Source organism: Fonsecaea monophora, assembly GCF_001642475.1.
Source record: "Fonsecaea monophora strain CBS 269.37 chromosome Unknown Scaff9, whole genome shotgun sequence".
NCBI classification, from domain to species: Eukaryota; Fungi; Ascomycota; class Eurotiomycetes; order Chaetothyriales; family Herpotrichiellaceae; genus Fonsecaea; species Fonsecaea monophora.
Genome location: NW_019173940.1, coordinates 185,989 through 198,407, shown reverse-complemented (window position 1 = coordinate 198,407; position 12,419 = coordinate 185,989). Strand labels below are relative to the sequence as shown.

The window sequence follows — 12,419 nt, the reverse complement described above, 5'->3', positions numbered from 1 at the left end:
CAAGATCGTGGCGGGCAAGATCAACCTCCTTTATGCCACCAGAAATGAGTGATGGGTTTCGCCCAGTGAACATGTAAATTCATGGCGAAATGGGTCCCAGTTTACAACATGGAACGAGAGGTGTCACGTGGCTGCATCTAAGACACCTGGGCGCAGGGACGTCAGACCCAGCGTGCGGGATATATAATACGCAAAACATGCTGTATATATACAGAGTACGTGCTTAACAGCCCATCGCCACCGTCTGAGACTGACGCCCAAGAGAAACAATGACCAATGAGTCAAGTCAGCCAGGGCCATTATTCCCTTGTACCTCCGAACTTTCGCTTCAAGGTAAGAATGCGCCATGCTCAATCATGATTGTTGGCTACTCGTGTCGCTCTTGTCCTTCTTTCCCTTCATCAGGCTCGAGCTCCGACCACGAGACTCGTGTCCCAGCGTCATGGCTCTAAATCTATTAGTGCCACTCATCGGACTGTCGAGTGAAACTCCACTTCCTTCGAGTTTCCCTATTCGGGCTGTCAGGGTGGTGTTCTCTCTTTGCAGTTCGCCAATCTGGCGGATGAGCATGTCCTGCTCCTTCTTCAGGAGTTCTAGCTCTGCTCTCGCCTCGTCCCGCTCTCTTGTTAAACGTGACTTTTCGTCCTTGTCAGCCTGCTTGCGCTTCTTCTCCTCCAGTTTCTTCGCCTCTCGCTTTTTCTTCTGTTCCAGCTTGGCGACTTCTTTCTGGTACCTTTCTTCATGTTTCTTGAGTTCACGCTGATGTCTCTCCTCCACCTTCTTCAAAGCATGCTGTTCCTTTTCGGTGTCCTTGTAGGCTTGGCTCGAGAGCTTTTCACGTTGCTTTGTGAACTTGGCATCCACCGCAGCCTTGCGTTCCGAGAGTTTGGCCATTTCCTTGTCATGCTGCTGCAGAAGTTGGCTTTCGGTTTGCTCGGAGAGGGATTTGGAAGAAACCGAGGGAGTCTCCTCGTACGTCAGGTGCGAGTCGGCAGAGGCGAATGATGTGGTTGAGATGGTAGAAGTGTCATCATCGTCGCCATCGAGATCGTCCCCTTGTTGTATATCTTGCTTAGTTATCTCTTGATGGCCATCGACCCCGTTGCCAATTTGAGGAAAATGTTCGCGAACTGCCTGCGGAGTGTACGAACTGATCGCCTCCGTCACGGTATCCAGCAGACTGGAAGGTGACGCCGGGGTATCCGGCGGAGATTCAATTGCACCACGATCATTGATCACGGGGACATTGGCAGCGGAGGCTTTGGGTGTACCGGGCGGTGATTGTCCAATGGTTTGAAGACTCTCTTCGTGTTCCTTGATCCCGGCAAGAGTCCCATTCGCTTCCCAGCTGGCAAAACTTTCACGCCGCTGGCCAGGAGGTCTTTGCGCGGGCCTATCATTATCGTCCTCATCGTCCTCTCTTTGACACGCCCAATCCAGGAATTTCAGGGCGTCTGCGCAGATACTTGCAGGTGTGCCCCTCTCGACCATGAATCGCGGAACACTGCCCCCGGGATCGCTTCGAGTAACCATGATCCATTCGACAGGGTTCTCTTCGGGGTCAAAAGGTTCAGCAGGATCAGGGGTCTTTATAGGGCTGCTAGGGGCATCAACTGTCACACTTCGTTTCCTGCTTCCGGGAGACATCTCCCTAAGCCCTGAGCCGTGAGTGTCTACTCTCAAATGCCTATTGTCATCGTGGTGATGCTGGTCAGTATCCATTGCGCGCTTCTCGGCGTTGTTTTTTAGAACATCTTTCTCAAGTGACGGGGAAGGTGCCCGATGGTGGCTCAGGTGACCCAAATCTGTTGATGACATGGTAGATTTGAGCTTCCTAGGGACTTCGCGAATGAACTCTACCGATTCGTACTGGCCACGGATGAAGCCACTCAGAGGCTGCGTTTCGGGGTGGTCGCATGGTTTAGAAATGATCATGTAGTGCCGCGGGGCTAGATCAGGCGCTTTATGAGAGTCCCCATGGTGTTTGATAGCCTTCGATGATGTAACCAGAAGAGTGACAAAATCACGGGGAGTGGTAGGTCCTGGGAATTGAGCACTGAGGCGATAGACCTCGATCTTTCCACGATTGGGCACTGTGATCTCCTCGACCTTGGTTTCCGCGCCAATCCCTCTGACATTCCCTTCGCCGGGTTTTCCTTGGACAGCGAGCGAAGTAGGAAACTCCCGCTCGAACCCGCGCTTGAAGCGATTGAAGCCCAGACCTTCATGTACACTCCTTCGAGCAAACCACGAGCCTTTCCCGTCCTTGCTGGCCAATTTGTAAACAGCTATACCCAATGGGTTTTCTTTTGCCGCAAGCTTTATCGGCTTCCCCCACTCATGTTGTAAGGCTGCATATTCTGCTGCCGGAGGCGGGCTCCGCGCAGACGAGGTGAACATTTCAGAGGCATTGTTGGCGGTGATCGAGCCCGTGGTATGTGAACGATGTCGGTGAGTGGGGTCAGGTTCAGGGATAGGTATGGACTCGACTATCGTCTGGGTTCGGGAGAAGAGGTCGGATAGGAAGGACTCCAGCTCTTCATGCGTTTGCGGGATATCCGCGAACTTGCAGGGAGCGAGAGCCTTGAGGGAATCGTGGAGGCTCGCCATCGTGAAGAAGATCTCTCGCAGTGGTCGTGCGTCCAGGGAGCTCGATCTGCTAGCGAGCGAAGGAGCTGTATAGACAAGGCACGGTTTATGTGGTGGACATTGCAGTCGGTGAGGGGCACCCTCGATATGCCGTCACTGCGATTGAGAGCCGGAGGACACTAGGAGCCAGTCCTTACCGAAGAGGACGGCAAGCTGAAGGACCCGACCTCTGATTCGACATTTGAGAAGTCAATGCACAGAGGTACAAGCCGAGGACAGCAGTTTCAAGGAAATGGGGACACAGCTGATATCAGAAGGTGTTGATGATGACTGAGCAACGTGCGGTCGAGTTCCCCCCGGTTCATGGTAGTAGCCACCCGTCATTGAGGGCGAAAGGTCACGATGACGATGCACACTTTTGACAAGGGATTACCTGGAACAGTGCTAGTGGAGGGGCAGATGATCGGCCTTCAATTGGGCTGGCTCCGGCAGATGAGGGTCTTCTAGGCCTTGAGGCCCAGCTGGTTAATCGTCAGAGGCGCTTTTAGGCGAGCCCGGGCGCGGCTGCTTGGCCCACTAGCCCAAGTGCCCGGTACTCTGGCCCGTCACCACCGTTGGCCACTCAAGTCAGAGAGGCACAATGTACGTCCTAACCCGGTACTTATCGCGTCGAAATCCGATCTCCTCACAACCACGATAGGGCACGCAAGCTGAGATCTGTACTGGCACCTGGGTAATTGTCAGTCCATGATACTGTGACAAGACTGGCCCACAAGAGGAGGGGATTAGGATATGCGCAGGTGAAGAGGCAGAGAAGATGTTCATATTTTTAGATTATCTTTATGTATTGAGACACAAGCCTCAAGCTCCAGCATCCGATTCCTCTCCATCCAGTGGAGTAAAGCTTCCCCGACACCAGGTCGAGGATATAGGAGATGACCCTATAAACCACACGCCATCGTATCTGAGGCCCCCGAACACGGTGCTGTGGTCGCCCATTCAAATCACAGACTTGTAATGAGTAAGTTGGCACACGCCACAGACGTGGAACCGAAACACAACCGCAACCAGATCCTCGGAACCTTCCAGATAGATATCGCGCAGTAAGGCAGCGGTCGTCACATGCCAGACACGACGCCAACCACCCTGCCGCTGTTCCTACTCCTTTCAGTGCCAGCCAGTGCATCATGGATGTAGTAGGAACGAGTGTTCGAAGGTATGCAGTGTAGAAGACTCGCTTCAGTCATTGCAGCCCCTCAAGTGCCACCACGGCATTGCCAAAAGAGATTCCAGCGTGTATCCCAAACCTTGCATACCTGCCGCGAGGCATTCCGATCTTGCGAAAATGCGGGACTGTATCCGACCCAGGGATATCTCTTATCTTCCATCCAGCCAGGCCTGCCGCTGATGTATAGTCCTAAACCCACAAACTAATACTCGACATAGGAGATTAGTAGGAAAAACAAAATCACAACGCTTGCTGTAAGATCAACCCTGTCCCGATATTATTCCGTGTCCCGTGTAGTCCAGTGTCAAATGCAGAGTGGTATCCTTGTGTCGCTAAAAGTTCGATCAAAAAACTCCTTAACTCAAATGCTCAAGATCTTTGTTCCCGCGGACTCATGCCGCTCCTTTTCAGCCAACCGTTGATGTTTTCGAAGAGCATAGCTGGTGGACGGCCATCAGCGTTGCAGGATATTGTGCAGGCGGAACGGAGTGAAGGTTCTGTTCCGAGATCGATCACATGGCAGTGGCATATGGCATCGTGTATTCTTGGTACCGATCCCACCCGAACGTACTCAAACCCGCAGAGGTACTGCAGGGCTGTGGAGTGAGCATGCTGGGGAGAGGAAGCGGCGCAAACGATGTTGTTGTCGGAGCGCTGTAAGCGGGTGCGCTATAGTATTGAGTCGTGTTGAATGCCGCTGTGGAGTAAGGTTGGCTGAAGGAAGGCGTCGGCGACGGAAGTTGTATCTCATTCACGCCCACATTTGACCAGATGTTGTGGTGTGAGTCGCAAGATGAGACGGGACTGGGGCTTGATGGGACAATCTTCCATGCCTCAACGGGAGCGGGTTGTATGGCGTGCAGATGTTGTGATGGCCACCATTGTTCCGTGCCGGTCGAGCTTGGGAGCAGAGGAGTCGGGCGGATGACGTCGATAATTCTCGGAGGTGGAGGCAAAAGAGGTACAAAGAGGCCCATGATGGCGGTGCGCACTTCGTCGCTTCGGCCACAAAGCAGCTCACCAGCGCCATCTTCCTCCATACCTTCCAGTGCGAGGGCGCTCGTCCGGTAGACAAACTTGTTGGCCGCCTGCACGAACTCCTCCTGCAATTTCTTGAGCTGCTGTTCCTTCTCCGACCACTCCCATGTATTGGCGTTGGTGTCGACGGAGAAGACTTCCTTGTGATACTCGACCAGCGAATCAATCGTGTCGGTCGTCAACTTGAAGGCGACCTCGTTCTGCGAGACCATGTCGACATGGACGACGTAAGCCTCGACGTGGATAAGTTGGTAGTTGAATAGAGCCTCCACCAGAGGGTTTGAATCCTTCTTCAACTCTGACTCGGGCGCCTTGGGCACCATTAATGAGCACAGTGACCAGATGGCATTAGGTGAGGACAGAGTCTCGGTCAGACACCGCGTATGTTGGGGCACACTGTTGAGAGGTCGCTTGATCTTGTTGATGCGCTTGAGCGTGGCCGTCAACCAGGGTTCGACCTTTGTGTTGAGCACCACATTGCAGGTGGACCGCGGCGCAAAGGCGGCCGCTGAGGCGGGTAGTAATATCGTCGGCATTATGAGTTAGGGATGGGTTTTTCTTTTCTTCCAAGTGACCAAAATCGGTTCTTCGTTTTGGGAGATGCAGGATTTCTTTTGATTGTTCTCACAGAGACATTCAACACTGACGGGAAGGAGAAGGGCTGACCAGGCAGAAGCGACGAGATGATATATGAGACGACGAAAAAGACGATTTAGGGTAAATTGGATGAATGATTGTGTAGATTGAAGTGTATCTCTGGGCGGTCCCAACAAGGGAAGTAGTTTGCGCGCCTTAGCAGAGAGTGGTTCGGAGATGAAGTGGTAGGGGAAGAGGTGGTGATGGTGGTGGTGGAGGGAAAGAGAGGTAGAGTGAAGAGGGCGGGGATGACGAAAAAGGCAAAGAGATAGAAGGAGGAGAGAGCCGTACCTTATATCCAACGAAGGGACAAAGAGTCGTTGACGGGACTGATAGGCTGGACAGAATAAAGCTAAAGATGGGGGGACCTGGCCGGTCAGGCGCAGCAAAGCGTTATGCAGTTGGATGGAGACATGGGTGAGAAGAAAAATTGTGGATACAGGTCTTCTCCATCAGCAGCAACACGAAAGGATGGGAGCCACTTTTGGAGGGGACTACTGGCACGGGCAGCACGGGCCTGAGGCTTTGGGGGCTTTGGGGGGGGGGGATGAGGGATACGAGAGGATGTGATGATAATTCACACTGTACAAGGTGAGAAAGGGGGATTGTGAGTACGAGTACTTCTGACTGAAGCGAGCGAAGAAGCGAATAAACAAATCAAGCAACCTAGTATCATGATACATCTCAATCAGGAACAGCTTTGCAGTAACGCCAGTAAAGAGGAGTAAGAAGAAGCGGGAAGAGGGCAAAAAGAGGCAAATTCGGCAAAGAGCGAACGGCAAAGGCGACGACGAGGCGCAGCCCCCAAGGGAAGCCAGGAAGCCAAGTCAGGAAAGTCTGAAAAGTGAAAGTCATTCTCACGCAACAACTCAACAGTCGAAACTCAACTCACTCCCTCGCTCAGGCGAGGCCGAGAATCTCAAGGGCTTCCCCATTTTTGTCCCCATTACTCATTCGCATCCCAGCTGCTCCCCTCCCAAAGCCCACTTTTCCACCTTTTCCCTTTGGAGATTCCCTTTTCGCCTCTTTTCCCATCAAGCCAAAACCCACACCAAACCCACACAATCCGTCCCAACTCACGCACGAATACTACTTGCTGGCCACAGGGCCAAAGGGCCACACTGCTGCATTGCTGCATTGCACGGCGTCCCGGTTACGGATGGCCCCCCTCCCTTCCTTCTGATCCCGAGCCTGCACCTCCGAGTGTGCAGTTACTTGCACTGCAGACTTGAGCGAAGAACCTGGGATCTGAACCTGACCCTAACCTGCACTTGCATTCACGCTACTGCACGTTCGACCTACTTTCGTTCCCTGCTGCGTGTCGACGGTACAAGTTGGTGTCTGAGCCCTGTCCGCAGGCCATTCGTCATCATCAAAAGTCTCGCAAATGTTCCAGCTCAGCCTGTTCTCCCACCCTCTTCTCGCCCCCTTCCCGGGCCCCCCTTCCGAGCTGGGCAAGAAAAAATAATGTCACAAAAGACAGCATTGAATTAGCTGCATATGCAAGATCAGACGCTCCTCTCACCCAGCTTCACCCATCCTCGTCATGTAACTGGTGGCCTGCTTACCACGGCCATCTTGCTTGAAATCAACCTGGCTCACTTAAGCGCACCAGCATTGATTGCCAATATCAGGTTTGATCAAGGCTTTGGTCAAATATGTATGAATACACGTGTACGGAGATTGATCCTGGCCTCGCCCTACGCCCCCCCGAATGTCTCCCAACTTCCGCTCGTATCCAGCTTCCTGGTCCTGGTACTGATCCTGGCAAATGGCGCCTGGATCAGCAAGCCGCAAACCGCCAATATATCCAATTCACTGGCGGCCAACCCTCGTAACTCTACCGTTGACACGGCTCTCCCCGTGAGGAAGCGGACTTCGAGATGGTCTCCCCTTCTAGAAGACTACTTGAACTTGAACTGCTCCGAAGCCACCTACACTGTCTCCAGATTGCCATCCCATCCCGTCCCGAACCCTGGCGTTCGGCCTTCTTCGTAAATGCGAGGCACTTTTTCTTTTCTGCAAGAGGGACCTGATCAGCAGTTACGAGTACGGCCACCTGAGGGGTCTTTCAATTTCCAGAGTTGTTCAATCACGGTCCAGGTAGACCAGACTCCTGAGTCCCTGATGGCGCACCTTCACGTAGCATGTTGGTGGCATCGTCAGAGACTTGGGGGAGGAGTGACCTTTGCTGTATCGCTGTTGGTAAACTCTTAGGCACATGCACAGCAACTCCAAAAGCTTTACGTATGCCGGGCCTGGAGCGGTTGTCTCAAGAGATCAGGAGTCTTTGGCCCCCCGTCGATGCGATTTGTAGACCCGAGTTCGTGGGACGATGACCCTCGTTTCACCACCTCACAAACCCGACCTCTGGGGATTCGCCTCTGGGGATTGAGGCCTCCAGGACAAAACGAAGGGATCTAGGCGCAGGGCCAGAATCTAGCCCCGTGGACAAAGTTCAGAAATCGTGCTGGCTGGGCTCGGCTGAAAATGATGACTGGCGGAAGGTGAAGAATGCACAACCAGTCATTGACATAAGATGTTGTGTGGTTGCCAATCCGCCCGAGTTAGCGGGCGGAGGACAGCTGAGGTGATCCTCGTCGGAAGGCACTTTTGCAAATGTATTGGCTGGTGATCATTGACAATGGTGTGGCACTTTATCTCAATATCCCTGCTATGCCTCCCTATTGGTTCCACAGACTGTTAAGCTACCTGTGGCCTTGGAATGGCATCATGTGACAGCCACTGAAGTCGTGCCCACCAACTGACTGGGACGATAGTCCGGAGACGCAAGGTACAAGTCTGTCGCAGCAGCCGCCGACATTAGTTTCTAGGAGTAGATCGACAAGCTGCAGGTTTCAGTCCGGGGATCTCAGACAGTGACGACGGTGCTGCTCCCAAAACAGAAAGAGAGAGGAGTAGGAAAAATCGAGAGGCAAGATGCGAATGAGATCGACCACCGGGGAAAGCGAGGTTGGAAACAGGCTGGCCCCTGTCTAGCTGGGATGTGGGTGCCCGACCAAGGTCTTGTGGCTGTGCACATGCATGTGCAGAGAGAAATGATGGAAACATTGCCTGCGTTGCCTGCCTGCATGCATGGCCTGCACAGCCTCATGTTGCGCCTCACGCCTCATCGGCACATCCGATCACGTGCGTTAACTACTTGTTTTCCCGAGGCTCAGAAGGTACGCAGGTACTTTTGCCTGCACTTCGCCACCTTTTGTGTTGCCGATCATGTGAGATCCTCTTCGCTTTTACCATCTTTCAACGAACGAGCAAGGAAAAAACATTGGGCAGCAGCGATGGGATGACGATACACAGCACGCAAGGTGCGGGACCGCCGCAACTTCGAGTTGAGGATCTTTTCTTGTCGGTGTGTCCATGCATACCTGTTGTGCACATCTCCAAGCGACTAACCATCTTAGAAGTGACCAGACTGCGACCAGCGATCCTTGCTTCGTGTCTGCAGGTGGCTTTGTCTGACCGACTATTTCCCGGCTTTCCTCAGACTGTGACTTCGTGTGCCTGCTTCAGCTCGACACTGAATTGTCCAGTCTTGGGGGCCTTGGCTAGTCCAGGTCTTTTCCAACCCTATGATGTGTTCAGACTTCGAAGTCGAACAGGATGTCGTGTCCTCCGAGTGAATTTGGTCGCTGGTGGTCTCCGTACTTGGCACAGTGATCACCTTGTCTCATCTCACCCTTTGAGTTGTTGGTTGCATTGTCAGCTGAGATTACTCACTTTCCACCTTCAAGAAAATTTCCAATGGCATCCATGAGTGCGCACACAGGTGGAGGACTATCGCAGAGCTGTACCCGCGGCTGGCGCAAACAACGATGCAGCAAAGCAACATCATCTGGTCGCTGACATCGAAAATGACATGTGAGTTGCTGAGTGTGGTGTCGATTGCCACGAGCGGGCAACGTATCCGGCACCTTCGGCGGTCAGGATTCACCACAAATCCCCTGCCTGGTCGCACAAGACGGCTTCGGCAGAATACAGTTGATGGCGAATGCCCGCAATGTGGATCTTCTAGGACGTTTGCACTACATTCCCACTGTACACTCCAGGTATGATGAATGCGACGTGATCCGGTTGTGCTTGTGTTTGCAACAATGGGGACAACCGTCGAAGGACGTCATCGGCGGTACTTTCCAGTGCCAGATAAATTTGGCCCAGATGATGTCTGTGCTACAGGCTTTGCATTTCTGGGACCAGAACAAAGTTCATTGCCCTCGCTTGAGAGAACTGACTATACGGGAAAAGAATGGAAATGGACGTTTCGTCAACTTTATCATGGACCTGGTAAAGTTGGGCACCACTGCTCGACAGTCTTTAATCGCTGCTTATCCACAGGAAACTTTACGACGACCCAGTCTTTGCTGTTTGACATGCCTGCAGAGTGCACCTATCTGAGTACGAAGACAAACACAATGAAAAGAGAAGCACCTGTGCAATCGGCTACAGTCACGAGGCCTTCATAGGCCCAAAGAAGATTATGATTGTATTGGAAGCTCTGGTCAATGAAAGGAACACGACGCATGACGAACCGAGTGAAATCTAAGCGGGAGCAGTAGAATAGGCTGTGAGCCACTAGCACAAGCATGGAGTCATTTCTGGGGATGCTTTTTCCACGCGAGTTAACCTGGGGGCTTCCTGAAAAGGACTTCCTCCCATCTCCCCTTTTCCCACGGCAGCCTCGCCAGCGATACACCTTGGTAGCTTTTGGTGCGGACAAAGGGACGAAGGGAAAAGGGGCAAAGGGCCCAAGGCTGAAGGTAGGGCGCCAAGCAACACGCAGAGGATATTTTTAGATCCGTAGGGCCGACTTGCTCTGCCCTTTTGGTCAAACAGTCGAACTGTTCGGGGAATTATGAACCCGCACGTGCGGATTTATACCCAATCAGGTCTGAGCGTCGGGGTTTGCCTGACCGGCCCCCGACATGTGCTGAGTCGAAGGTCGGATGGAGCTTTCCCTTTTTCACCACCTAAAAAATAATTGAACAACTTGGTCAATATCCTATCTTTCTCCCTCCTACCGAATTTCGGCATATTCGATTTCCTCTGGGCCGTTGTCTTTGTCCTTGTTGCGGATATCTCTCTTCTTTGCAGCGTTGGGGTTTCGGGTACTTCATTCTTCGACTTGGTGGACTTTTCTACAACTCAGGGGTAATTACCACCACGACCCGGACAGGTGTTATAGCTCTTTTCCCAGCTAGGAACAGCTTGCTCGAATAATCTCCTGGACAATTCCTTTGTTCGTTTTCGAGTGTTTATCAGCAACCAAGTCGATCAGGATCAATATGTCAGGGTATTTCCGTTCTTCACTCAGGGTTGCCGGTGCAGCAACGGTGGGAGCTACAGCGGGCTATACTGCATGTCATTACTGGAACACGACCTTCTTCCGATTCAACACTGTTCATGCCGAATCTCCTCCCTCAGATGCCAAGGCAGCACTGAAGAAAATGGAATGGAAGGGTTTCACAGAGCTCAAGCTCGAAAAGGCTGAAATGGTCAATCACAATGTCAAAAAACTGACTTTTGCTTTGCCTGACGATTCCTCAATCACCGGGGTCCCCCCAGTCAGTACGTGTGATCTGCTGTCCACTTTTCGAGAGCTAGGACTGTCTAACCTTTTCTTCAGCATCTCTCTTGACCAGACATACGCCCGAGGGTGCCTGGGTCCCAGTCTTCCGACCATATACTCCTGTCAGCGCCAACGGTAAGCTTTCGGATCTGTCCATGGTTGTAAATGGGCGTGGAGCTGATTATATAATGTGCAAGACCAACCTGGATATGTCACGTTCATGGTCAAGAAGTATCCCAACGGCAAGGGGTCCGGCAAAATGCACTCTTTGAAACCAGGTGATTCGATGCTGTTCAAACCTCTTCACGAGTTCGACTACAAGCCGAATCAATACTCCGCTATGACCTTCATTGCTGGAGGGTCTGGTATCACTCCGATCTACCAGTTGACCCGGGCCATTCTCAACAATCCCGAGGACAAGACCAAGATCGCTTTAGTCTATGCAAACAACACTGAGGAGGACATTCTGCTAAAACCTGAATTCGATGAACTGGCCCAGCAATTCCCTGACCGTTTCACGAGGACCTACACTATCAGTAAGACCACCCCTGAAAACGAGGGTCTCTACCACCAAGGCTACGTGAACAAGACCGTCTTGAGCCAGGTGATGCCTCACAAGATGAACGAACGGAATGTCAAGGTTCTCGTCAGTGGGCCTCCTGCCATGATCGAAGCTGTGGCTGGCGCTAAAGGTGGCTTTGGATGGACTCAGGGTAGCCTGGGTGGCATCCTCGGAGAGTTGGGGTATACCAAGGAAGAAGTGCACAAATTTTAGAGATTTAGCACGTTGCAGGGACGGGATATTATCAATTCGTTGTCTATATTACTAAGACTGGGTTCAACACTGGTTTCTTACCGGCAAATGGAGGGGCGCTAGATATAGAATAGATAGACAGATGCTCGAGGCGAGGGGGCAAGTGGCTAGTCTTCTCGGCTTGGAGTCTAACTACGAGCAATTTTGGTGTTCTCAAACATCACGGACCGTGACATCCGTCGCAGAAAGTTCAGAGTTTAGAAGCTTTGTATCGCCGATTTTGGACCTTCAAAGGGTGGAGGTCTGGTACATCCCAGTTGCTGCCAGAGGACGCCATAACCGCGTCTTGGATGATGGCGGACCCTCTTTAGTCAACCAGGTCCAGTGTGATGGCCTGGAAGATAGAAGAATAGGACCGGCTGAAGGCTAAACATGCGCTGTTCGCTGCAACCTCAAAGAGAGCATTGATACTGGATTATTGCGATGGAAGTTCTCGGGAGACTCGTTTCGTCCGAACGGCCCGGCCATATCGGTTGGTCGGTTGCATCATCCAAACCCCCCTCGCGCTCTCGGCCCCTCGCTTCGCA

At 52.4% G+C, this 12,419-nt stretch overlaps 3 protein-coding genes across 3 annotated transcripts; 1 reads left to right on the top strand and 2 right to left on the bottom strand.

Moving 5' to 3' along the window:
* Window positions 1–354: 354 nt before the first annotated feature.
* On the bottom strand, window positions 355–2,610 carry AYO21_02149 (hypothetical protein; the record flags this gene model as incomplete). Its single annotated transcript, XM_022652129.1, has 1 exon — window positions 355–2,610. The coding sequence occupies one exon, from the start codon at window positions 2,608–2,610 to the stop codon at window positions 355–357; it is 2,256 nt and encodes a 751-aa protein (XP_022515515.1).
* A 1,719-nt stretch (window positions 2,611–4,329) lies between these two features.
* On the bottom strand, window positions 4,330–5,391 carry AYO21_02148 (hypothetical protein; the record flags this gene model as incomplete). Its single annotated transcript, XM_022652128.1, has 1 exon — window positions 4,330–5,391. The coding sequence occupies one exon, from the start codon at window positions 5,389–5,391 to the stop codon at window positions 4,330–4,332; it is 1,062 nt and encodes a 353-aa protein (XP_022515514.1).
* A 5,403-nt stretch (window positions 5,392–10,794) lies between these two features.
* AYO21_02147 (hypothetical protein) lies at window positions 10,795–11,853 on the top strand (the record flags this gene model as incomplete). The annotated part of the gene is made up of 3 exons (XM_022652127.1): window positions 10,795–11,077; window positions 11,136–11,213; window positions 11,276–11,853. 3 exons carry the CDS (start codon window positions 10,795–10,797, stop codon window positions 11,851–11,853), a joined length of 939 nt encoding a protein of 312 aa, XP_022515513.1.
* Window positions 11,854–12,419: the final 566 nt, after the last annotated feature.